This window comes from Dipodomys ordii, unplaced genomic scaffold, assembly GCF_000151885.1.
Source record: "Dipodomys ordii isolate 6190 unplaced genomic scaffold, Dord_2.0 Scaffold228, whole genome shotgun sequence".
Lineage (NCBI taxonomy): Eukaryota > Metazoa > Chordata > Mammalia > Rodentia > Heteromyidae > Dipodomys > Dipodomys ordii.
In genome coordinates, this window is record NW_012267444.1 from 2,022,295 (window position 1) to 2,048,149 (window position 25,855).

Here is a 25,855-nt window from a genome sequence, read left to right on the forward strand (position 1 = left end):
TGAAAATAACAGTCTGCTTTTCTTTATATGACTTTTATTAGCTAGTTTTATAAAGGGATTACTTTTCAAATTAAATGTTTTCATATGTTCTCTTGTCAAATAAGTGCAATAATCTATGAATAATATTCTTATTGCTACAATGCAGCTCACACATGAGTTCTTAGAATTGAGAGTTTGATTTTTAAAGAGATTAAAGGCAATTTACTGCTGAACACACACACACAAAAGACAAGTTGGCTAAAACTTTCACAAGAATGGAAAATGTTTAATAAACTTAGAATGGTGGGCTTATTAAACTATACTGTTATTTACATCGATAACTCCTCAACCGTAACATGGTACTGTGTTTGCATGGCATGCTACAACAGAAGCTTTGTCCAATTCATTCAGAAAACATTGGCAAAACAAATTTCAGTCGCAAATTCACAGATACAAGCTTCAAAGTATAAAGTTGTATATAACAAAAAATACAGATAATATTTATAACAATAACTTACAGATACCAACTAATGATAAACTACAATTTCACAAAAGATTGTAAACATTTTGCACACTTGTCAGTCCTTTCTTTTAGGCAAAGTGCTCTTTTGATGACAAATAAATTAACAGATACACGTTAGAGTGAACTATTTCCAGACGATACAAAAATGATTTTGATTTGCTTCCTTCTTGTAAACATAAGTTTTACCAAAAAAAAATGAAGAGTCAATAAAAGTGTCTTGCAGGCCAACTATAGATACATACCTGGGCAGCAAAGTGATGTTGGAAATGCTTTGGGTTTTAAATAAAAAATTAACATTAATATATTTTCAATGCTATTTTATACATAATAAATGACAAGTTTATATCCTCAATCATTTCTTTCCCTGAAAAAAAAAGGAATTTAAGTATGACTTATTGGCAGTTGTGTCATTGAATGGGGTAACAGGGGCTGGAGTCCAAGAGTTGTTGGTGAATGAGCTACAAAATAGAAACAAAATTTATGGATCAGTTTTTTTAGGGTGAATAAAACTGATAGAAGAACAAACAAGAGCAATCATCGGCAATGTGTTTTCTTCACTCATTACAGTAGAGGATACTGAGCACCACTCATCCTGCTGACCTCAGCAGGAACATCATCTCATTCAGCACATGAGAACATTATTAAGAATCCAAGAAGCATTTTATCTCCAAATCTTTACTTGCCACTTTAATGAACTCTGTTAATACTCCATTCACCGCACTTTACCCTGCAGCTAGAAAATCATGTGGTGAGCTTTGTCTGTAGACATGGCTGATGTTCACATGCAGATGTCATACAGTGACTCCCCCAGTTTCTTTTATTAATAATTAACTACCCCCTCCGTACACATATACCAAAACATGTTTGGCTCAAGCATCACGGTAATATTTCATATGAACACACACACTATCAGCGGTGGCATAATACATGGCAACAATGGTACAACAGGCTCTGATTTTTATTTACCTAAAATTTTTAAAGTTCTGCTTTTAGCAAAACCTGCATTGCTTCAAACTAAACCTCCTTTTGAGGGCAAATAGGAAAGTTGGATATACATGCATAGCATACAGAAAATCTTTTGGAAGGCATCTAAATCATGCCAAATTAGTGAGAAATCGCAAAGCAAATCTGAGAGGAGGTGGGAAAATCGAGCCTGCTTTCCACCATAAAGAAATATCTCACTGGCTGAAAAGTTTAGCATTCATAAGTTGGACTTCAGACGTTTGGGACAAAAAGTCAAAGATCAGAACCCACTGCAGTGGAAAACCAAAATACAAGCAACAACAAATGAAACTCAGGCTTTCACTTGAGATCCCAAAAGGAAACATCAAAAATTCTATGAAATAGAAATATATTAGCCTCATATGAACTAACTGGATTCAGTTGATCTCCCCTTAGCCCAACTTTATGCTGCTAAAAATAATCACCTCTGATCAAAGACAATGTAGAGACTCAAGTTAGTTTTAGTTTTTTATACCTAACAACTGAAATGAAATAAAAGATAAGGCATGAGTTAAAGACATGACTTGACTAAAAACAAAGAAGAAAAACAGAACAGAGATAGATATTAGGGGTATCAAACAAAGTTTAGTATGACTCTAATTAATATAACAGAAAAGAAATAACAAAACAGTGATGTTAGAAGACAAATAGAAATTCTCAAGTTGAAAAGCACAACTGACACTATGAGTTTAGATATACAGAGAATTAGAAAACTAGAAGATAGGTCAGAAGAAAATATCTACTCTAAACCACATAGGTCAAAAAGCCAGAAAATATTATTCCCCCCTCCTCCCTTAGGACAGAAATAAATTCAAAGAGAAGAAAAGCTAAGGAGGCTTTATATTGAAAGATGCCAAACTTCATATTTAAGTTGTACACCCAGGCACAATATAATAAAGCCTTTTTAAACCAAACACATAAAAAAAGAAGAGGAAAAATACTTAGGAATGACTCAAGATGTGAAAGATTATTTTGTCTTAAACTAAAATATCTTAGAGTTGGTATAATTTTTTGTTTTTTGTCAGTTGTGGGGCCTGAACTCTGGGCCTGGGCACTATCCCTCAGCTCTTCAGTTCAAGGCTAGCCCTCTACCACTTGAGCCATAGCACCACTTCTGGCTTTTTCTGCTTTTGTGGTGTAGAAGAATCGAACCCAAGGCTTCATGTGTGCAAGGCAAGCACTCTACCACTGAGCCAACTTCCCAGCCTGGTATAATTTTTTAAACAGGATATCAAAAAATACTTCCTCTGCAAGAAAAAAATCTCATTAACGCTATTAAAAATTAAGAGCCTGTAGTCAGCTATTGGTGACACATGTCTATAAACCTAGATACTCAGGAAACAGATTTGAAAGTTGAGGTTCAAGGCCAGCCCCCAGGCAGAAAAGTCTGAGAGACTTTTCTATGGCCAACAGATGGAGCACCAGCCTTAAGCAAAAACTGAATGAGAGTGCAAGTCATTGAGTTCAAGCCCCAGGACATAAAGAGAGAGAGAGAGAGAGAGACATACACACACACACACGAAACCTGTGCTTCACAAAACATTCCATCAAAAGAGGAGAAAAAGGCCAGTCATCAAATTCAAATTATTTTCAGCACATAATTATCAGAAGTGCATTGCAAATTCTATTAATAAAAAACTAGTTTACAAACACAAATGAACAGATCAACCCCCAAAAGAAAATACACATAAAGATGCTATACATACAAACATCCAAAGGGGTGGAAAACTCTCAATTTCATCAGTCATGAGGGAAAATTTGGCTAAAAATAATATATTCCATCGCATTTAGCACCTGGAACTCTCAACATACTACTGGTCAGAGTGTAAAGTGCGGAAAAACTGTTAGAGCTACCTGAAGTTAAGTGTGTGCTCAGCCTGTGACCCTCTGTGCTGCTCCAGGCACATACCAACTAGAATGTGGGATTACTGTGCACCAAAAGGCATGCAGGAAACAGTCCACAGCAGCATGTTTACAAATACTCAAATTGAAAAAAAAACCCACAAAGGTTTATCCAATATAAAAGGATACACTCTCATATGATTCCTACAATGGAGTTCTGTATCATGATAAGATCATCAAATCTCCCAACTATCAAGACAACGCTAATTGAGTCTCTCTTAAGAGAGCAAGACATATGAAAATGCATTCTGTATGGCTCAATTAAGATAAAGGTCAAAAAGGGGCAAAACTGAGGCATGGGTTAAAGAGGAAGGAAAGAGTAATGATTGAGAGAGATGTTTGGGGTGCTGGTTTTATGTTCTACTACTTCATTTGGGTACCATGCATAGGGCACATACCATGCACAACCCTTATTCATCAAGCTCAGTGCTCAGGTTTGTAAGAATCTTTACCAAAGTTTAATAAATACCAATCTAAAGATTTTAAATACATTTAAATATTTATCAGGTGAAAATAAAAAGAACAAAACAGATTTTGTTGGTAAAAAATCAAGCACTAACGGTCATCGTGACTAATATTTGCATTTTTTGTTGTACAGTGGGTATTAAACTCATTCAAGAAAGTGTACCCAGAGAGATGAGAACATTTGGATTACTTTGCTTTCTGCTGTAACCCCTACATTATTTTTCAGTTGACTATTGAGGTAATATTTTGTGACACGAATCCTGTCAGTAATCTAATAGTAGAAGTTATCCGTTACTGATTGGGAGACAGGGGCTAGATGTTGGGATACCTACCATCCATATAGTTATGCAGGGCTGTGAGCATCGTTCCATCTTGGGGCACATAGGCAGAGTAGGCCATTTCTTCCAGCATGGGTGGGGACAGCCTGGAGGGGGGCACGGCTGTGACGGGGGCAGAGGAGGAGTGATTAGGACTGACGTGTTTCTTGTGGCGAGCTCTACAATTCTGAAACCACACCTGGGAGCAGAGGAGAAGAAGAAGGTAGCTGAGTCACACACCAGCTTCAGAGCACACTACCACCTCAGCCAAAAAGCAAATACAACCCCAATTATCACCCTGGCACAGAGTTAAATTTTTAAACGTTTTTGTAGACAGATATGATCTAAATTACAGCAGTTATTATTTTCTCAGATGATACCTCTTCTACATTAGTCTTTTCTGCACTATGTAAGCACTCTCCCCCCCCACCCCCGTCTGCACCAAGGCCACACACAAAAACACACAAAAATGGGGTGGGGGAGAGACATGGGTGGAAAAAGAGCTCAAGAATTTCAGAGGTGTTTTGGTTTGGTTTTACTGCTGGCATTTGGGAAAGAAGGAAAATAGAACCATCCCTTTTAGCCAGAACTTTAAAAAATACACCACCAAAGTAAATATATTCTTAGACACCTGCTGGTCTTATTTCAAATCCTTGTTCAAATGATTTAAAATCCCTACTGAGACCTTTACACTTTCTACAAGCCTCCTGATTCAGTTACTCCAGTCACATTCCAGCCTGCTGAGTTCAATTTCTCCTAGTGAATACACAGACTATTCCCTAAGAAGCATGTTAAGGTCAGGTCTATAATAAGAAAAAAATGAGTAGTGTTTAAATAGCATTAAATACACACTGGTGAAATAGTTCACCAGACATAAAGTGCTAACCATCTTGTTATCTACTCCTTTGCAGAAATGAAACAAATACAGGAAAAGCAAGGCTTCAATCCACGTCCGAATGAGTGAGGCTGAACTGCCAGGATGCTTCCAGAAATTAATCAATAATAAATTCCTACCATGAAATTAATCTTGACAGAATGTTAATCTATTAGTCTATCACACACTAAGAATGTAATCTACTGGTTGAGCATTTGCCTAGCTAGTATGTCCAAGGCTCAGAGTTCAGTCCTCAGCACTGAAAACACATCTACCACTTAATGGCCATTATTCTAAACAATGGTGTCATGAGAATTGAAGAGAAGGGGTAAGAAGAAGCTTCAGAGACTTAGGATAAAAAAACTTTGGCATCAGGGGAGCAAGCCTGGGGGCGGGGAGGGGGAGGGAGGAGAACAGAGGTGTAATTTCTGTTCTGGTTTGGTGCATAGGGAAACAGGGTTGATGAATGTGGAACAGAGGAAGCTGCAAAGAATGTATATAGGAAAGGTTTGAACTCAGTTCAAAGACACACCCTGCTATTAGGACTCAAAAATAATGGGCTGGCAAATATAAACCCAAAGGATTAAAGGAATAAAAATTAGTGATGCAATAGTGAGAAAGTAGCTGAAGATAATACGTAAGGAATGTCTTCAGGATGGGACTTAGCTGACATCAAAGAAGGAATGAGACTCTGAAATACCTATATGGAGTCCAACCCCAGGCTTTGTGAGACTACGTGCCACCGCCATCAGCAGTCTTCCTCTCCCAAACAGGAGCTCTCATTCTCAACTGGAGATGGGAAGTACTGCCACCTGCCCTTCCCAGGAGACACACACCGCAGACGATTCCATATAACTCAGTATACTTCACTCTGGCTCCCACAGTTTCTCCAAAGCCCTCTCAATTTATATATTGCATAAAGTCGATTCAGTTGTAAAAATAAGATACCAAAAATCCCAAGTATGATCTTTTCTTTGAAACAAAAAATAATGTCAGACCTTGAAAATAAGTATGAAGAATGTATGACATAAAAGGCAGAATGACTACCTTAATACTAATTCAAGTAGCTTCTTGGAGGACCATCCATGGGTAATCAAGCACAGAGAGCATTTGCAAACACAAAGTATCATGTAACTGGACAAGCAAATTATAGCCAAACATTCCAGACATCAGAATAAAAAAAAAAAACTTTTGACAAGAATGCAACCCTTCTCAATGGAAAAACAAATCCTTCTGATTCCTCCACCCTAACTTTTTTTCTTCTGCTTTGCAAACCTCTAATAAGAGTTAAAAACTTCTGAGCACAAAATACTTTAAAAGTGTTTGAGACCTAAATCATTCACTATACAAGCAGCAGGCCAGAGAATCATAATGTAAAAACAATTTGTAAAATGAATCCTTTGGAAAACTAATGAAAAGATAAATATGAGATAAAATTATAAATTTCTGAGACAGTCATGTAAAATTTCCCATGAATATTACTGATGTAGGAGAAACTAGTCAATAATCAAAGATAAAATAGGTAAATGTCTGCTTCACATGGAACCAATCCAGATTAAAAAATAAGTTTCAGTGTAAGTAATAGAAACTATGAATGTTTAAAAAAGACAAATTATACATTTTAGATAGAGAAATTAACAAGGACGAAACTATTAAAAGGTTAAGAGATCATAAAAATTCTATTAGAAAAATGCAAATTAGAAGAGATTGAAAGAACTGATAAAATTAGCAGGATGGAGAAAAAAGAAATTACTCAACAGAAAGATAGGCTGAAAACATACAATTTTAAAACATTAAAAATAAGCAGATACATTCAAGTTGAAATAAAAACAATTACATTGTCTTTTTTAACAACAGAGGGTATAGAAAGAATGACTATATATAGAATTTTCAAGAATTGAGGGGGAAAAAAAAAACTCCTGTATGTAGCTCTGGGCAGAAGAAATCGGTATTAACTATCTGAAAGCTAATTTTTGCATACTCTTAAATTGTTCTACTTTTGATTTGATCATCTCATTTTCAGAAAGGTTTCCTAAGGAATCTATTTAACATGCATGCAAGCAAGATGTACAACATGGCTCCTGGCAGCACTTTTAGGAGAGTGATAAATTAGAAGTCAAATAATTTATACCATGCTTAACACATAAAAAAATAAAGTAGATACAGAGAATGTGTTTGTTTGAAATACTGTCTCACTATGTAGCCTTGGTTGGCTAGGAATTTTCCATCCCCCTACTCTACCTCCCAAATGCTGGGATTATAGGCATGTATCCCCACACCTGGCTCAGATACAGATCTTAGTATGAAAGAGTAATCTTGATAAGCTGATTAAAAAATAGCAAGTTTGCCACTCTTCTTATAAGCTATACAATTCATAACTGATTTATCTGAAAAAGTACATTAATAATGACTGGATATGGATGCAGAGAATTAGAAAGAACTAAAATTATCCATCGTTTTTCATTGAATTTGGTATAATGACAGTTTGTTCGGTTACATATGCCTCATTAAGTCAACTTGTAACTAATAAAGTTTAGACTCTCTAGGTGCCAGACAATTGTTCCCCCTAATCTTTGGGTGACATAATGTGCATATTAGAAGCAGACTAAAATTAAGCCAACATGCAGAAGAGAATTGGAGGAGAGAAATTATCACAGCAGTGGATTCTTCAAAAATACTACCAAGGGTTATGTATTTAAATTACATGTGCATATGCACATATACATAATATACACATTTGTATGTTAGTATAGCTTTGTCATCCCATAAAAATATCCAGTCTTCAGTCTTCCCATATTAAAAGCTAACATGCAAAAATATATTCTCCAAATTTTAGTGCTTGGGATCAAGTTAACTTGTATATACTACTGTTGACCTAAATGAATACCTGGAAATTACAACATAAATGCTGTCTAACGTCCTTCTCCTTTCAAATTATAAGAAATATTCTAAGAAGACTCTCCAACCTCCTTTGCTTCCAACTAAAATTGTCTAAAACATAACTGTCATGAATCTGATTTACTTGAGGTCACCAATGCCATGGATATACAAAGTCATAACTAAGAAAGAAAACTTGGATCATTAAATCTGACCTGCCTACAAAGGAAATTTTACTTTGAGAAACAGGAAATTTACTTCATTCATGGTAATGTCCTAAGAAGGTTCACTATACTATGCATGCACACTAGTACTGTTTCGTATGTTCTTTGGCGTGACCACATTTCACACATATTTAAAGATACCTATTCTGCATGTACCATGTCTATCCTGTTCTGGCCTTCTTTTAACCCTGCTATTTTTCAGATTATAAAATGACTTCTAGATCTTTTATAAACCTTTCAGCCTTTCCTTAAAGGCAGCACTCCTTTTTAAATTGGTTCCTTTTTAGTCTCATTTTAAAACTTGGCACTCTAAGATAAACCCAATACTTTGAACATCTGAAGAATGCAGAGGATGTGGGGACCAGCTTTCCAGGAGAGTCTCAACACTCTGCAGTCAACCAACAGCGCTTAGAACTTAAGTCTTCAGAGATACAATCACCCTGGCAGGTGTTTCCTATCTGCACAAAAGACCTGTTCACCTGAAATACTTTGCTTCCTGAAGAATACCAACTATTCCCAACTTAAGAAATTCAATAGAAAGCCAATGAAGGACTTCACTCAGCTACCCCAGCCAAACTTCAAAAATTTAGTTTCTTAAACTTTTTGGAACTTTGAGTATGCCTGAAAACTGTTTTCCATAGACATAATTGACACTGTTGGCTCCCCTTCCCCCGACCTCCACTTCTAGAAGGCATCATCCTACTTCTTCAGGCCCTGCTGCACAAATATCCTTTCTTCTGACTGTTAGAAATCCTGTTAAATATCTCCCTAAAGTCCGTCCTTAACTTATTATACTCTGATCTGTCTCTATCTTCTCTCTGTCTCTGTGACTCTCTCTGTCTCTCTGTCTGTCTCTCTCTCTCTCTGAAGAATACCATTCAATTTCATGATATTAGATCTTTTTGCTTGAGTCCTGTTCTTCCATTTTTGGGTTTCTTTTTTGTTTGTTTTCTGTGCCAGTCTTTGGGCTTAAATTCAGGGCCTGAGAGCTCAAGACTAGTGCTCCACCACTTAAGCCACAACTCCACTTCTACCTTTTTGGTGGTTACTTATAGACAAGAGTCTTAATGGACATTCCTGTTGGCTTCCAACCTTGATCCTCAGATCTCAGCCTCCTGTTCTTCCTTTCAAACGCTTGTTTACACACTAAACTACCATCATCACTGCATGACTAAAACAGCTTTGAAAAATGGGGAGGGGGACTCCATTTCCCTCTCAACAGCCAATCAAGCTTTCTTTCGACTTTAATATTCCTGCAAGGGTACCACAACCATAGATATTTTAACTTCTGCCTCTCCATTATATAGTCTTTAATTTTTGTTCTCATCTCTCCAGTATCCAGCCCTTGCCATCATTGTACAGTTAATGTTTCTCAAATAAATTCTAGGCCCATTATCCCAGTCAAGTCTCTTCTAAAACCCACAACTATTTTGGGTATCCCAGTCAACCTGTCTGCCTCTTTTCAGCCATCTAATACTGTTATTATCTCTCTTCTTAAATCATACATCATAGATTTCTTCTGCTCAAGAAAACTCTGAACTTGTAGCTTCTACAAATTCACCTCTATTTCATTTTCCATGTTCTCCCAACATATATTTGTCCATTTCAGTAAGTTTGTTGTAATTCTTCCTTCCCTAGCTTTATTCACAACATTTCCTTCTCCCCAAACCTTTAGCAAAGGTCAAGAACACTCTTTACACACATACTGATGAAAAATAGAATAGAAAAGAACACTCACCATAAATAGGAATATGTTTGGAAATGCAGTTGTCTTCCTTAGCCTGAGGACATTAGGGTGAATTAAAATATACAAACAGTCACTTGACAAATGGCAGCCTAATATAGGCAAGCTAATTAACAGGCTTAAAACTTTTGATTTAGGAGTGAGGGATATAGCTCAGTGGACTTCTGCCATATGCAAGGAGCTGTGCTCCCTTCTAGATTTAGAGTATAAAAAGGCTTTAAACAGGAAGATAGTGTTTTGAGAATTCTTCACAGTGCCCACTCATAAAAACCTAGAATCAGAGCTCTTTGAAGATAATCACCTGTATCACTCGTCTGCTCAAGCCTGTCCTTTCTGCCAGTTTCTGGAGGGTCTGTGCATCTGGGTTGTTGTCCTGAGCAAATTGTGCTTGCATAACCTGGTTTTTTTTAAAAAAGAAATTAAGCAATAAATAGTTAAAAAATATGCAGCTCAATTCTTTGCCCTTGATGGTGGGAAACTGAAGACATATCCAAGAAAATGTGATACTTATATTTTACTACTTGAAAATCAATAAATGATAAACAAGGCATACTTTATAAATGTATACCTAGCTGTTATGGTGAGATCTTTTACACAAATAACCCACTTCAACACAAAACCTAGGCTCTCTGTTGTAGAAATAAGATTACGTTTCCTTTGTCCCCCCCATGCTTAGAACTCACAAATGCAATGGATAGAACATGACATGAGTTCTATTTTGTTAAATATTTCAGCATTAGAAAGCAATGAAATATGTTTTTTATCATACTCCCCAGTGTCTCCTCAGCCTAAATAGGCTCAGTGCCTTTGATAATTTTCATGGGTATGTAACTCAAAATGGAGTCCATTTCACTGCAGTGATTCCATCATTTTAGGGGCAAGGAACATTTAGCTATGCAAAAGAATATCTAAGAATTTACCAGGGTAGGGCTGAATGAAGAGGCTCATGTTTGTACTACTCAGAAGGTGGTGATCAGGAGAGTGGCAGTTTGAGGCCAGCCCAGACAACACACCAACAAGGCATGATAGTGAAAACCAAAATAGGCAGAAATCATAGCCTCTTGGTCTCAGTTTAGCCCCAGGCAAAAAGTATTTGACTCTATCTATAAAATAACTGAAGAAAAAAAAAGGGCTTTGGTTATGACTTTAGTAAAGTACCTACCTCTCAAGGGTGGGGCCCTACATTTGAATCGTAGTAACACCAAAATAAAAGTTTACTAAAGTGTAAATATCTATATATTTAAAAGCTCATGTGTGACAGATATGGAACTTTAGATTTTAATTACGCTACCAATTGCTACCAGATATTGATACATGAAAGGGGGGGAAAACACCCTCAGTCTTAATTTTCTTAAGTATAAGACATTCCAATAATTACATATAATAAAAGGGAAAGGGAAAGAAGGTAGAAAATATGTGAACACAAAGGCCTAAGATTCTCTTAGAAAAAGGAATCACTATGGGAGTCAAGTGAGACATTTGAGCTTTGTTGTTGTTTTTATTACCAGAAGTTACTCAACTGGAGTATTATAAAACAGAAAAGGTCTGTCACAAAGAGGGAGGAGACTCAGTCACCCAACATGATCATGCTTGTCCAGAGGCCTGGATACCCAAATTATCCACACCACACCATTGGCTGTAGATCATTCAACAGCATTCTCTGTGCTCCTGGAACAGTATCTGCCACAGCACCAGCATGGGATAGCTGGTCTACTTGCAAGATAGGAAGTTACTAGGGCTGGGGTCATGCCTTACTCTTACCCCTGAGAGTTAAGCTCCCTGCCAGTCATGAGAAGCATGCACTTCACTGATGACAGAAGAAAACTTGACAATGTGAGGAGACTCTGGAGTGTGAGCAAAGTCCAATGTAGTTCCAGGGAACTTTACGAGGTTTACCATTTGCACCTTGTAGTGAAGATCTCTCTGAATAGGGACTCTTCTAGAACTAAGTATTCTGGGATTCCCAACCAACTACATTTTAACTTGAACCTATTTTAAAATTATTTATAGGCATAAAAACTTAACACCTATAATTTCTCTACTTAATCCTTTGCTACTCAAAGTGTGCTTCCTATGGGAATGGGATTGGGTTTGTACAAATGTGGTTTCACATATAATATCTTAAAGAGAAAGACGAATGAGCAAATTAATTATGGCTTTTTTAAATTTTTCAAAAAGAAAAAGCTGAAGAAATATTTGGGCATTTGCTTGTAAAAAAAAGCAAAATGCTTTTTATGGATGTATTTCAAATTTGTAAGTCTAATAATGCAACTAGGTTACATTAAATAAAGCAATTTCTCATCAAGGAATAAAGCGGAACTTTAATCAAGAGGATTATTTAGAATTAGAATAATCTAAAGAAAGATATGTAGTCTTTGATCTTGCTGTCAGCAGATCATTATTTAGTCTCACCAGAAAGGAAAGACCCTTTAAATTTCTACTTAGTGTCACTATTCTGCAGACACAATGCTACTGAAAACAACTCCTTTTGCAAATGTAGTCAGGGAATGTGGCTCCTCTCTGTATACAGTAGCAGCTGACCAATTGAATCTGAAAACAGATGAAAAGAAGGAGCTATCCCTGGCATGTTTAATAGTAATGATCACTGACTACAATTAGCAAATTATATTAGAAGGAATATCTTCTTTTTTTCTGGCCTTGGGCTTAAACTCAGGACCTGAGCGGTATCTTTGAACTTTTGTACTCAAGGACAGCACTCTACCACTTGAGCCACAGTCTCACTTCTACCTTTTGGTGGCTAATTGGGGATAAAGAGTCTCATGACTTTTCTGCCTCAGCTGACTTTGAACCACTATCCTCAGATTTCAGCCTCTTGAGTAGCTAGGATTACAGGTGTGAACTGTTGACGCCTGCTTAAGAATATCATTCTTGTAAATAGAACAGAGCATGTGTTAGAAGTCTATTTGTGGACACATTTTCTGAGTCTTAAAGCTATTTTTTCCTACCCCTGAATGTCTAAAGAAGAATTTCAGAAAAAAATAATTTATTCATCTCACTTTATCTATTTACCATCTAAAAGAGGGTCTGCATGGCCAGTCTTGACTTATTCATTGGTCACATACAAGATTTTATTATTTTGCTGAATTCAAGCAATAACCGAATATATTTAGCTTTCGGAAACGTGGGAGAATTTGTCAACAAGGTAAACTGCTTGATTCATTAGAGGGTCTGCCAGAGTAAATGGTGCAAGTTGGAGGTTTTTTATTTTTTAACAACAGCTATTCCACATTCCTAAGTTATGAAGAAGCACTTGAGCATTGTATCTTATTTTGTTGCAGCCATCTGTGGCATAACGTAAATACTAATAAATATTGAATACATGAGAACATTCTTTGAAAGTTCCTTTTTCAATCTGGGATTATTCTGATACACATTTTAAAAAGAATGATTCATAACATGTGTAATAAATCATGGCTGAAATATTTTCTGAACATTTGCAATTTACAATTACAAGCCTTATCTGTGAGAGTTAGTTTCTCTCCTTTATTTTAGCTGCTGTTGTGGCACTTGAGAGGAGTTTGGGTAAAGCATATTTTCACTGTTGGTCTGCTGCGAGATCAAGCCAAATTGTCAGATCAGAAGTTGGGAAACAGAATCAGGATAGTATCTCCCCCATTCCCTTGAGGTTCTGTTTTGAGGGAAGTTCCTGCACCTCTTGGAGAGGCTACCTACATCAAGAAATTGTTAACATGTTAAAAACAAAAAAGGTAACAGATACGATGGTTGGCATAAAACACAGAAAGACTGCCACAAATATTCTCCTTTAATTACTAGCCATAATTGGCTTCCCACAAGAGGGAACACAAACACGAACACAAACGAACACACACACACACACACCTACAAGGATTTCAAGTTTTCACAATTATAATTTTAGTAACAAATGTTGACATCAAATTATAGTTATACACCTTGTAGTTATTAACATGGCTGCCCATTTTTAAAAACAGATGCACTTACATCAGAGACTGTTTTAACCCAAACATCTTTTGGCACCTGGGAGTTGTTCCATAGCCCCCACAAGTCCTCATATCTAAGTTAGGGCATGTATGATCTCCATGGGAGATTGCTTATCTGGGTATCTTACCCAGATAAGCAAAATTCAAAGGAAGGTATTTCTCTCAATTGCCTGACCTTTCATTTGTAATCTACGAATCTTTAAGATATTTAAAATAATTATCTGGGTGGAGGTGTTTTTCTGAATGGATCTAGATTATAATGCAAGAGTATTCTCTTTGGCCATTTCCCTTAGAATATATATGTCACATCCAGGTTTCTTTCTCAAAACAAAATTCTCTCATGAAACATTTTTATCATATCCATCTTAAATACTAGTGGGTCTTAGAATACGCCATATAAATTTTGAAAACATTACCTTCATCCATTTATTAACATTGCCTAAGTGTCTTCTAAAGTCTGAACTAAAACTGACACTATGTGGAAATCACCCAGAAGTACTCAGTACCTGCTCAATAAATGCTACTTTTCTTTAAAATAAAACAAATGCCATAGCCACATTAATCATTTAGAAAATGTGATTTCCTTTCCTGGAAAAAAATGCCAGAAAGAATCATTATATGTGTAAACTTAAAAAGTAAAAAGCAGGGCTGGGAAGGTAGCTCAGTGGTAGAGCGCTTGCCTTGCATGCATGAGGCCCTGGGTTCAATTCCTCAACACCACATAAGCAGGAAAAAAAAAAAAAAAAGCTGGAAGTGGTGCTATGGCTCAAGTGACAAAGCTGAGGGACAGCGCTTGGCCCAGAGTTCAGGCCCCATGACCGGACCCCCCCACCCCCGCAAAAAAAAAAGTAAGGAGCAGTTATTTTCTTCACAATTTATATAATTCAAATTTCTGACAATAATACTTACAACAACTAAGTTGAAGGCAATTCCTCTCTTTCTAGAGGGTATAACCATGAAATTACAGAATTGTTCCTCTTACCTACTTTTACAAACAAGAAAGGGACTACTTGTTTGAAACCAACTAGTATATTTTGATTCTGATAAATGCTCCATTCTTTTGTACTTTAAAAAAAGTCTTTTCCATTAAAAGCATCACTATACTCACACCTGTATCCTAGCTACTTGGAAAGTTGAAAATGAAATGATTATAGTTTGTGGTCAGCTTAGGCAGAAAAATTCTTGAAACCTACTTCTGAACCCATAGCCAGGCCCAGTGAGGAATGTGTGTTATCCTAGTTTTGTGGCAGACTGAGAACAGGAAGATTAGAATTCCAGGCCATCTTTAGGCAGTACACTGCTTGAGACTGGGTGAAGAAACGAGGGTGGTAGCATATGCTTGTCATCTCAGCTAGTATGGGAAACAAAAAACAGGCAGATAACAGTATAGGCTTACACCTGGGCCGGAAGCAAGGCTTAACCCAAAATAACCAGCAAAAATATGGGCTAGAGGCATGACTCAGTGAAGCCTACCAAAACAAGAAAAAAAATGGTAGACAGTAGTTTGTCCAATACAATATATCCTCATTTGGTCTCTTTCTGTTGAGTCTGAAAATAGTTCATCTTCTTCTGTAATTATGTTAATATAAATGCCTGAGTTTGATTCATATTAGGAAGTCAGAACAGTTCAACATTTTGTTTCAACTTTGATATTTATACCAAAGGATCCCAAGGAAACAAACCTGACTAAAGCATTTATATCATGGTGCTGCAATAAGTATGTTTTAGGGCAATAAGTATGTTTTTATACATTCATTAAGTTATGTTTTTGAAAAAACAAACATAGGTTTACCTTCCAGAACACATAACAATGTTTTTAGGTAGCATAGGAATTACTTTTTATTTTATTTTATTCTGTTTTGTTTTGCTTTGTTTCGGTGGGGAGGGGCTTCAAAAATCATAAGTTCCTTGTCAAGTCTACCTGGAGCTGATCTGCTGTGAAGCTGGTCCGAGCTCTTTTTGCTGGTTTGGGGTGATTAACATCTTGTTCTGTGAGGAGTGCGCCTTCCACGCTAATTCCATTACCTGCATTATAAAACATACCACATGTATTGGTAATTCAAATGGGGCTATCGATGGAACAGTAATAAATCTTTTTGTATATCTTAACTTGTTGTGAAACTGTATATATCTTCTAAACTGTAAAAGCCTACAAGTTTGAAAACATATTACAGCCACACAGCAGAAACTATTGTTTCATTTATAGGATTGCATATTGGACATGAACATAGAAGGTCCATCCCTAGAAGGCAAATATAATGAAACAATTTGTTTACCCAAAGAAAAGCTGAACTCTAGCTCTACGCTGCTGCCTGACACTATAGCACCAAGTTAAATGCACATATGGCAGTTTTCCCTGTAATATAGATGGAAATCACTACTCACTATACAGTGCTTAATGAATTTCACAATTATCCCTTGCACCTAACTATGCATTCAGATGGTCTTGGAGAAAAAAAAATCATTTTTATCCCAGAATCTGCTGTTCCAAAAGACTGAAAAAGTATTTTAAGTGCATAGTTACCATTTTCTACTTCTCGTTTTAAATTATCCAACATGCAGTCATAATGCACTCTGCAGAGGACTTTCTCTTCCACCAATGCAAACTCCTCTCCCGTGGAAAGTTGCCTTTTGCAAGAAAAGCAGGCAAAGCACGCCAAGTGATAGACATTCCCCTTGGCCCTGCGGACCCAGTCAGTAGAATGGATGTGCCTTCCACATCGAGAGCAGCGAGTTCCATACCTTCTACAGTAAACAGAAGGGCAGGAGGTGAAGATTCCAGTGCTTGATGAGATATGTATCAGTTTAATACTAAACTAACACATTCTCTTACATCACTCGGATAAGCTAAGTATCTAAGTATTTCAAAAATGCAAAGGAATTTTTTATCTAAAAGTACATATGGTATGCAATCAAGATTTGACACAGGGTCACAATTCAAATCTGTTCTTATAAATAAACCTCAGTGTTGCTGAGAAGGAAGGTGAGATTTTCTTTTAGAATAAATAAGACACGCAATGGAATATTTCTCTTATTTTATCAAATATTAAGGTGTTTATAAATTTATCTAGGTCTAACACACACATGCATATACACATACACACAACCACCACCACACTACAGAACAAAAGACTAAAAGTATGAAAGTATACCAACTCAAAGTTGGTATATAATCAAATTGAGTGACTGGGTGTTGTAGCTTATTGTTAAGAGAATTAGCTTAGCATGTACCAGGCCCTAGGTCTATCCCCAGCACCCCAAAATAAAACTAACAAAACAAAATTGAGATGATTAGGAAGAGCTTTAAATAATTTTGTCAAAATATTTAAATTAGAAAATACTGATAAATAAAAAAATAGAAATTCCTCACCCTACAAGGGTGAGGAAAAAGAAAATCAAGAATGTTCTCATTCATGACAAAATAGGTTGCCTCACGATCCATGGGAGGAAGGACATTGAATAAAAGTGAATCATAACAAAAACTAATAAGAGCTAGATGAAGTATTTTTTCCTCCATTCTGAGAGGCTAGATGTTCTATCTCTCATCATGGTCATGGTCCAGGCCTGGCAAGCTCCTATCACACTAGACTGGGGGGGGGGTGTGCGTGTGTGCATGTGCGTGTGCGCGTGTGCGCGTGTGTGTGTGCTCATAGACATATCTTTATGTAAATTAAACTAATCAAACACCGAGATCCAAAAAATAAATCTCAGAAAATAAATATAAATAATTAAATATACCAAGGAACTAGATTTTAGGACCACATCTTTCAGACAGCTTTAAGCAACCAAAAAATTATGATTATCATATTACTGATGATGAAATGGAGAGTAATCCTAATGAGAAATAGACATTTGGGATAATTACAAAGTTCTGTGATTTAATAAGATGAAGGGCCCTGGGCATCATGAAGTGCTTTAAATTGCTTAGCAATTTTATTCAAATCAGTTGCTAAACTCTCTGAAATCACTTTTTGAAAGGGAGTATAGACAATATAATTAGTATTACAAACTTTACAATATAGTTTTAATTTCACAATGGACAGGGTTTTTTCCCCCATCAAAAATAAATAAACAAACAACAAAAAACAGTGGAAATTCAAATTCTGTTGGAAATTCAAAAGAAGAAGTCTGACATTTTCAAAATCATGCTTGCAAGCAGTTCGATTTCCAGACAGTTGTACATAAAGAAACCGATTTAGATCCTAGGAGAGATTTTATATTTAAATAACTGTAAACAGATCACAGGGAGAAAATGTTATGTTTAATATCTGGGACAAATATAGTCTCACAAACTAGACACTGTAGAACAGATCAGTATTTTAAGCAGAGTAATTTGGTATATTTATAACACTGAAATGGTCAGTTTTTTCTGAAAAATTTAGTTGACAATAGTGTCCAAAGCTACAGAATCTTACAGATGTATAACTGTGGATCATTCTGCAGTAAACTGGTAAAACCTTAACACAATATTCATTTTTTCCTGTTAATGATTTTATTTCATTTGATCACTTACCCCAAACAAGGGGTATTGTCGCAATAAGTCATCTTATATTTCATAGTTTTGCATAGCAAAGAAGGTTCCCTGTTTTTAGTACCTAAAATTATTGTCCTCCAGAGTAGAAGTATTATTTAAAATTAATTTTTGTGGACAGAATTCCTAAAAGAGAGAAACACACACTTGTTTTAACACAAATTATACCTCAAAAATATTTTTAATCTGTTCTGTAGAAAAAAATGCAGCTTTAATAAAGCAATATGGACAAGAAAAAGTCTATTACAAAATGCTTTGTGCCTAGTCATCTCTTCAAATGTCTACTAAGATAGTTTAATAGTATACCTGAAGTAATCAAGTTTGCAGAAAATGTCTTTGTCTTTAATGTAACAGCTAGTGTGTCTTCCCAAGGAGGTTCTGCAAACACTGCAGGAGAGACAGCGGACATGCCAGCACAAATCATTTACCTGTGAAGGGAGAGGGCAGGTGAGTGGCTGTTCTGATACCACAATGCAAAAAAGCACTTTCTGGTTTAATGTGTGAGGAAAGTGAAAGGCTGGCCCTGTAATATTCTAAGATATGCTCTGCCTCCTTCCTAACAGGAGCATTTACCTAAGAATGCATCTGGATGTATTTGCTTTTAGACTCTAAGCAGAAAAAAAAAATCATACTACTGCATATCAGTGTTTGTGTTTCTTTGGCTTGCTTTTTAAATTTCTTTGAAGAATTCAGGTTGTTTAAAATGTTTTTTCTTTCTTAAATCAAACCTTGATGAACACAGGGGAAAAACATCTTCTGTTTAAAGTCCTACATAGAGACTGTTAGTGTTTGCTTTTCCCAAGTTCTTCCCATTATGAAACCTGGTAGTTAAGGAAGATCCACACCCTTTTCAATGTACTTTTTGGCTAAATATAAACTGTTCATCAATTAAAGGCAATAAAAAAGCAAATGGAAAGTAGTTTTGTAAAATTCTCACCTTAATTAAAAAAAGAATACTATGATCTCCTGAACAACCCAGAAATTCTAAGGTAATTGTAAATATTGATATGAAGGCAGCGCTGACTCCTTTCTAGCATTACACAGCTATACAGAAGCTGTAGAGCCAAAGAGAAAGGACTGGGAAACCTATTTTTTTGTGGGAGGGGGAACCTATTTAATGATTTGGCTAGAGGAGAAAAAAATAAATCCAATTATAACAGCTTGCAAAAGGCACTGAAGCATTATTTTCCATTTATACCGCAGGTAGTGAGAGATAGCAAAGAGTTTAGGAAAGCTTAGACCTTCTCTCTAAACAGATGTAGTATCTATCAGTTCAGAAAACAAATCATAATTAATTCCCCTTTACAATTTGGCCATCCATAGAAGGAATCCTCATTTTGGCAGGAAAGTCCATGAGACTCCAATAAACCAGTAGAAAGCTGGAAGTGGCGCTGTGGCTCAAGCAGTAGGTAGAGCGCTCCAGTGCAGGGACAGCACCCAAGCCCAGAGTTCAAGCCCCATGACCGACCAAAAAAAAAAAAAAGAATAAAGATGAGTGCTATCTGAATTATATTTCCCATAAAAGAAGAGCAAATCACCATTTACATCATATAAATGGATTGAATAACTGAAAATGTGAAAGCAAATTACTGAGAGATTTGGCTTTAGATGCATAATTTCATACAAAAAGGGATATTCTATCCAAAGATTCTAACTACTGTTCAACGTGTTTTCACTTATATTAAGTTCAAAAAGTGATTTCAAGCTGAAGGGGGAAAGGTTTGTTGGCTTCCAGTTACAGTTATGTGTCTCTTTCCAAAGTATTAATGAAAGCTTCATTTTTTTCAATGAAAATTTAAAAGTTTTAAGTTTTGGTCTTTAAATTTTTTTAGCATTAGGGAAGTGTTGGAAAATAACAAAGAATGAATAAAAAGAAACCAGGAAAAAAACTGAAATATTAACTATGATCAATACTGTCATGAAAACAAAAATACATTTTCCTCACAATATCCTAAGATGTACCCAATTAGTAAACAGCATCAAACTACAGGTTTCCTGTAGCTTTCCACTATGCAGTGCCTTCTTTCAATCATAATCAAGCCCTAGCTTCTCATGCTTTCTCTCTTCTCTTCTCCTGATCTCTCTCTTTCCAAAAGCCAAATCTAATACCTGATTTGCTTTCTTCAAAGTTTACTTCAAACCACAAAATAGAAACAAAGTTCTTGAATATTCCACTCTGTTGTCAAGAAGTAAAATGAAGAGAGAAGATTCTGGAAACTGTACATAGTGGTACCTGATATTAATAGCTGGTTAGTGCCTAAATATAGGGCTAAGGCCAGGCCAGACAGCTACCCAAGTGACAGGACACTGAAGTACTATGTGAAGGAGTATGTGTCTTTATCTACTCTTGTACTTTTCAAATTCCATTTTATGGTGCTTCACAAGGTAAAATTTTTTCCTATGGTAGTTATACCCTCAAAACTGTATTTATATTAATTCTAATTTTTGTTTAACCAATGGTAAGTTTGAATTCAAGTTTATCTGGAAGGTTACAAGCTCACAGTGTATGGGGAAGCTAGGAACTCAGTCTCCTGTTCTACCATAAAAGAGAGCTCTATGCAACTCAGACAAAAATAGGTCACATAAGACGAAAATAAGCAATATTTAAATTTTACAAAATGTTAGCTATTTCAAAACTATCTTCTGTACTATGAAGATACATTTTGAAATGTTCTTACAGTTTTAACCACTAGCGAGAGCTTCATTAAAAATAAGATTTTAAGCCTGGTACCACTGGCTTTTATGTATAATCCTAGCTACTCAGAAGGCTGAGATCTGAGGATCTTGGTTCAAAGCTAGCCCAGGCAGGAAAATCCATGACACTCTTTTATCCCCACTTAAACACACAAAGCTGGAAGTAGAGTTGGCCCTCAAGTGATAGAATGCTAGCCTTAATCACAAAAAAAGCTCAGGGACAACACATGTGTGGTCCACAGTGGGCCATGAAGCTTCTAGCTTAAAGATAATTTTAAACATCAAAGGCTCAGGTTGAGCAAGACTAAAAATGGAATGTGGAGAATAAAGATTTAAAGATAATTTGCATTTATCTGTCACCTTGAAGAATCGACCACCACGTGAGGTTAACTTAGTTATTTTAAAATGTGTTTTGCTCATGTTTTTGGTGCTATATCTGGATTGTGTAGGGTAGCATTCCCATTTACAGACAAAGCAGCTTTGGATGTTGACATACAAATGTAAAGAAACCCACTAATTCTCTTTTTGAACTTATATTCTCCATAATTGATCCTTTTGAAAACTTAAGCATGGTGGGAAGGGAACAGAAAGTGAACTGGCTTGTAACTAATTCAGCATAGGAGAAACCATTATTTTACATAGTGGTTTTTTAAAAGCTATTGAAGTTGAAAGCCCAATGTATTAGGATTAAGACACATGGGACCATGATCCTGCCTGCAATGACATGGATAACTGTGGGCTGCCAGAATTTCTACTCCAAAATCCCCCCCCAACATTGTAACAGAAAAGCAAACCAAATTAAGACAGACAGCCAACTCTCAAACCACCACTTGAAACACTTCATCGGAGGCGCTTGTGTGTGTGTGTGCGCGCGCGCCTAACTTTATATCCATTTTCTTTTTTCTCCTAAGCACTGGAGAGGACAAAATAGCAGCATCGGGTGGGCTTAATAAGAGCAGAAAGCTATTGAAATGGCTCTAAATTGAATGCTTCTATAAACTTTTACTTTGGAAAAGTTCCCAGATAACTGTAAATAAACATGACTCTATAAAACACATCCAGAAAAGATTTTTCAGGGCCTCTTCCAGTGGCTCTCACCAAAGGAGAGACTCTGCAGAGGAAAACCAGTTAGTGACAGGAACACGGGAATATTAGGGTGGAGAGACCAGTCACTTTCGAGGGAACAAAGTTGTTTTTTTTTAAGTGTGTGTTGGGGAGACAGCTGTTTCAGAGTGGGTGAACATTTCCCACTTCCCTTCTACAAGCAGGAGGCCGATTCCAGCACATCCACCTGGGAAATTGGCTGTTCGACACCATTCGCATTCCGCAACGTAGAGAGTCCTACGAATTCCTACGACACCGCACGAGTCTGCCTACAGGGCTTGTTGGCTGAGATTAGTCCACAACTTTGAAAACCTGGGTGAAAACCTGCAGGGAGTGCGGTGTGTGTGTGTGGTTGGGGGAGGGAGGGGGTATAACTTTCCCCTTTTCCCACAGCTTCTAACCCCACTGGCCTTGCTCCAGTCTGGAGCCGGCCGCCCCACCTTACCTTAAGAAGGTACTTGTCCACGATCTCCAGGCCGCAGCTGTTGCACACGCACTTGCCAGGAGGGCAGCCGGAGCCCGAGGCCATGGACTGGGGCGAGGACGAGGGAGACAGAGGGGCCGACGAGGAGCAAGAATCCTCGTCCCCAGCTCCCTCAGGGCTCACCTGAAGAAAGCCACGCAAGCCGTTCTAATAACCCTCCTCTTTGCATCCCACCTACCCATGGGGGCGCCCCCAGAACCCCCCCCCTCTACCTCCTGCATGAGCTCTCCCCCCCCGCCCCTGCGCGCTTCACGAGGTCTCATTTCTAGCCTTCTCCCTCCAGGTCCCAGTTCTGGCCAGGCACCCTCTTGGGGTCTCCGACCCCCTGACCTCCAGGACCGCAGGAGCCTCACCAGCTTGGCCTGCCTGGCCCCCGGGGACCGCAAAGGCTCCCACCCACCCTCCCGGTTTTCCACCGCACTACTTGGGTCCCCAGTTAGGCCTGTGAAAGAACTCGGGGACCGCAGCCCCCGGTCCCGCGGTTCCCCCAGGTCACCTCCCTGAAACTCACCAGTCCTTCCTCCCCGACGCCTTTCCGAGTCCTCCCGGCCGCCAGGGCTGCAGTCCTCCCGCACTCCTCCGACATGAGCCCGCGGCACTGCGGGGCGGGAGCGGGGCGCGCGGGGAGAAACAGATCGGAAGTTGAGAGCGCGCACGAGGCCCGCAGCTGGCGCACGCGGGGCAAGCTAATGAAGGCCCCCGGGGCACGGGCCGCGCGCCGGCGGGCGCGTGCAGCGTCTGGGCGCCGGACCCGGGCGCGGCGCTGGGGGCGGGAAGAGCGCGCAGCCTCCCTCCAGGGCCGCCGGCGGCCACCACTCGACGGGCGCTCCCAGGGCTCCGGGTCCCCAGTGCTCTCTCGAACACGCCCCCCCCCTCCCCGCCAGGGATAACAAGTTAATAACAATCATCCTTGCACAAAGCGTTTTCTTTCTAGACGTCAATCATCGCCGAGCGGGGAACACCGGGCTAAAGGGGGTGCAGGGCGGGGGGGAGGTGAAGTAGGAGAGAAGAAAAGACGGTTGAGAAGAAGGGGGGGCTTGATTTCTTTAATAACCTCAATTAAAAGAGCAAGACACACATATATTTTTTTAAAGGGGGCTTTTTGAGTAGGATAGCCCGAAAGGTGAAGAGGTTTAATAGGGTACTTGAAAACTAATTACAGCGGGATTTAAGAAGCCTGGTGTTTGTGCCGATGACAATTTGAATGAAAATGCTTCAGATTCAAACCCAGCCAGCGGCTCTTTCGTAAACTTACAGCAATTAGAGCGCTGAGTGATTTACACTCGTTTCTTTAAGGTGTAAATTGCCACTTCTTGCTCAGTAAGTCAACATTTGAGCTGCTGAAGGATTATTTTTAGCCAGCGCAAAAAGCGGGTCGAATAATAGAAAATATCCAGCTGAATTTAATGTGTCCCATTTAAAAAAAACAAAACATTAAAACACACAACCAACCTCACCCAACCACGGGCAGAACTGGTTTAAAGCAACCACTCCCGTGACCCAAGTGTTCCCAGATCTTTGCTGCAGTTGTGTCCTGGAAAGAAAACCCAGTCTCTCTGGGCCTTTTCTGCCAGTTTATGAAAAGACCCCCGAACTCGAGCGCCCCACAAGTCTGCACGTCCGACTTCTGGCCTTCTCTGTTTCATCCTTCCCTGGAGAGCTCCAGGTGAGATACGGTCCCAAACCGAGGGTCCCCGCGACCCTCCCCAGCCAGGGACCCTCGGGTGCGCTCGCGACGCGACGCGCTCAGCGGCCTCCCCCACCCCGGCCCCGCAGGCCGTGTCCTCGCGCGGACAAAGCCAATTTAAGCAGAAAAGCTCCACGTTCGCCAAGTATTTGTTACTAACTACCGGGCAGCTCTGGGGCTGGGACCCGAAAACAGGCTGCAGATGGAGTCGTAAACGTAAAAACGTTGTGCATCCGCGTGCGTGCGGGGAGAGGGGGCCGGGCTTGTCCGTCCTTCTTCGGGACGAACAATTGGGCGGTTTCGGGGCCCCGGGCTTTGCTGACTATGGGATTTAAAATCCAAGGGTTCCTCGGGCCCGCCCGGGGATGAAGAGGCCTTCCTGGGTCCACGGGTCCCTCTCCGTCGCAGCGAGCCGCCGTCAGCCCCGTTGGCCCTTTGGCCGGATGGGCGCCTAGAAGCAACCAAGCTTCCAAGGGCAGCGATCTTTCGGAGCCCAGATCCGCGTCTTTGAGCCCACCCCCAGAGCCGCCCGAGCCTCCCGACCCACGCCCCCCGGACCACCACGATCACCACCACGGCAAAGAGAACAAAAGCACGACTCACATGGACCCGACAGCGCCTTAGACTCGAGGCTTCGTCTCCCAAATTACAGTCTCCATGCCTCAGGTTAAGTGAGCTTGTGGGGAGGGGAGGTAATGATTACTGACTAACGCTACTACGTAATAAGAAAGAAAGAAAAAAAAAGCGGTCAGGTCTGAAGACGAGGCCGTTCCAGGTAGTTTCCGAACCTGGTTCAGGAGCCCAGCCCACTCGCGTTTGGAGCAAACTGTTACTCAACGGGTCCAGCCTGGCGTCGGCTCGCTCACCTTCTCCGGGGGAACGGCTAGGTCCGGCACGTCCTTTTCTTCCAGTTTACACACAAACATCTGATCGCTCTTCCAGTACATGGCACTGCTAGATCGGCACGTCACATACCAACTCCGGAGGGTCCGTGGCAGTCGGTGGCGGCGGATCTCCCTCCTCCCCGCCCCCAGCCCCCAGGCACTAATAAACGCCCAAGGAGAGAGCCCGGAGGCCACCAGTGAGTCTCGGTCCAAAGAGGCCGCGATGGCCGGAACTGCTTCCTAACCCACTGTTCTTGCGGCGCCTTTCCCAACTTCACTGGGATCTGCCTCTCCAGGAAAAGAGAGAGGGGGAGAAAGAGGCGGGGGGGCAAGTTTTGTTTTCAGAGGGTGGAACCTCACATAGAGGGCGGGGGGGGTGTAGAGTGGGGGGGGGGAGTCTTTTCCTAAACGAGCAGCCTCACCTCCTGAAGGAAAACCCGCCTTCTCTACATGTTAAGATCTTTATCAGGACAAGCCAGCTTAACTCCAGATTCCGTACTAAAAGGGGGAAAAATGGGGATGGTCTGTTAACTTGATTTAAATAAAAACAAAAACACACAAAAAAAACTTGCTCTCTACATTTT

General features: G+C 39.3%; 1 protein-coding gene across 3 annotated transcripts; it reads right to left on the minus strand.

Moving 5' to 3' along the window:
- Positions 1-240: 240 nt before the first annotated feature.
- Lhx8 (LIM homeobox 8) lies at positions 241-25,414 on the minus strand. 3 transcript variants are annotated; one of them, XM_013035878.1, is made up of 9 exons: positions 25,254-25,414; positions 23,212-23,298; positions 22,662-22,823; positions 18,725-18,846; positions 16,412-16,632; positions 15,809-15,912; positions 10,209-10,304; positions 4,204-4,387; positions 241-960 (listed from the first exon to the last, which is right to left on the minus strand). In XM_013035878.1, exons 1-9 carry the CDS (start codon positions 25,332-25,334, stop codon positions 884-886), a joined length of 1,134 nt encoding a protein of 377 aa, XP_012891332.1. In that variant the 5' UTR covers positions 25,335-25,414; the 3' UTR covers positions 241-883. The 3 variants fall into 3 exon arrangements, with proteins under 3 accessions (XP_012891332.1, XP_012891333.1, XP_012891334.1); XM_013035879.1 differs by lacking the exon at positions 25,254-25,414 and adding an exon at positions 24,991-25,057; XM_013035880.1 differs by having other exon boundaries at positions 910-956; positions 25,254-25,370.
- Positions 25,415-25,855: the final 441 nt, after the last annotated feature.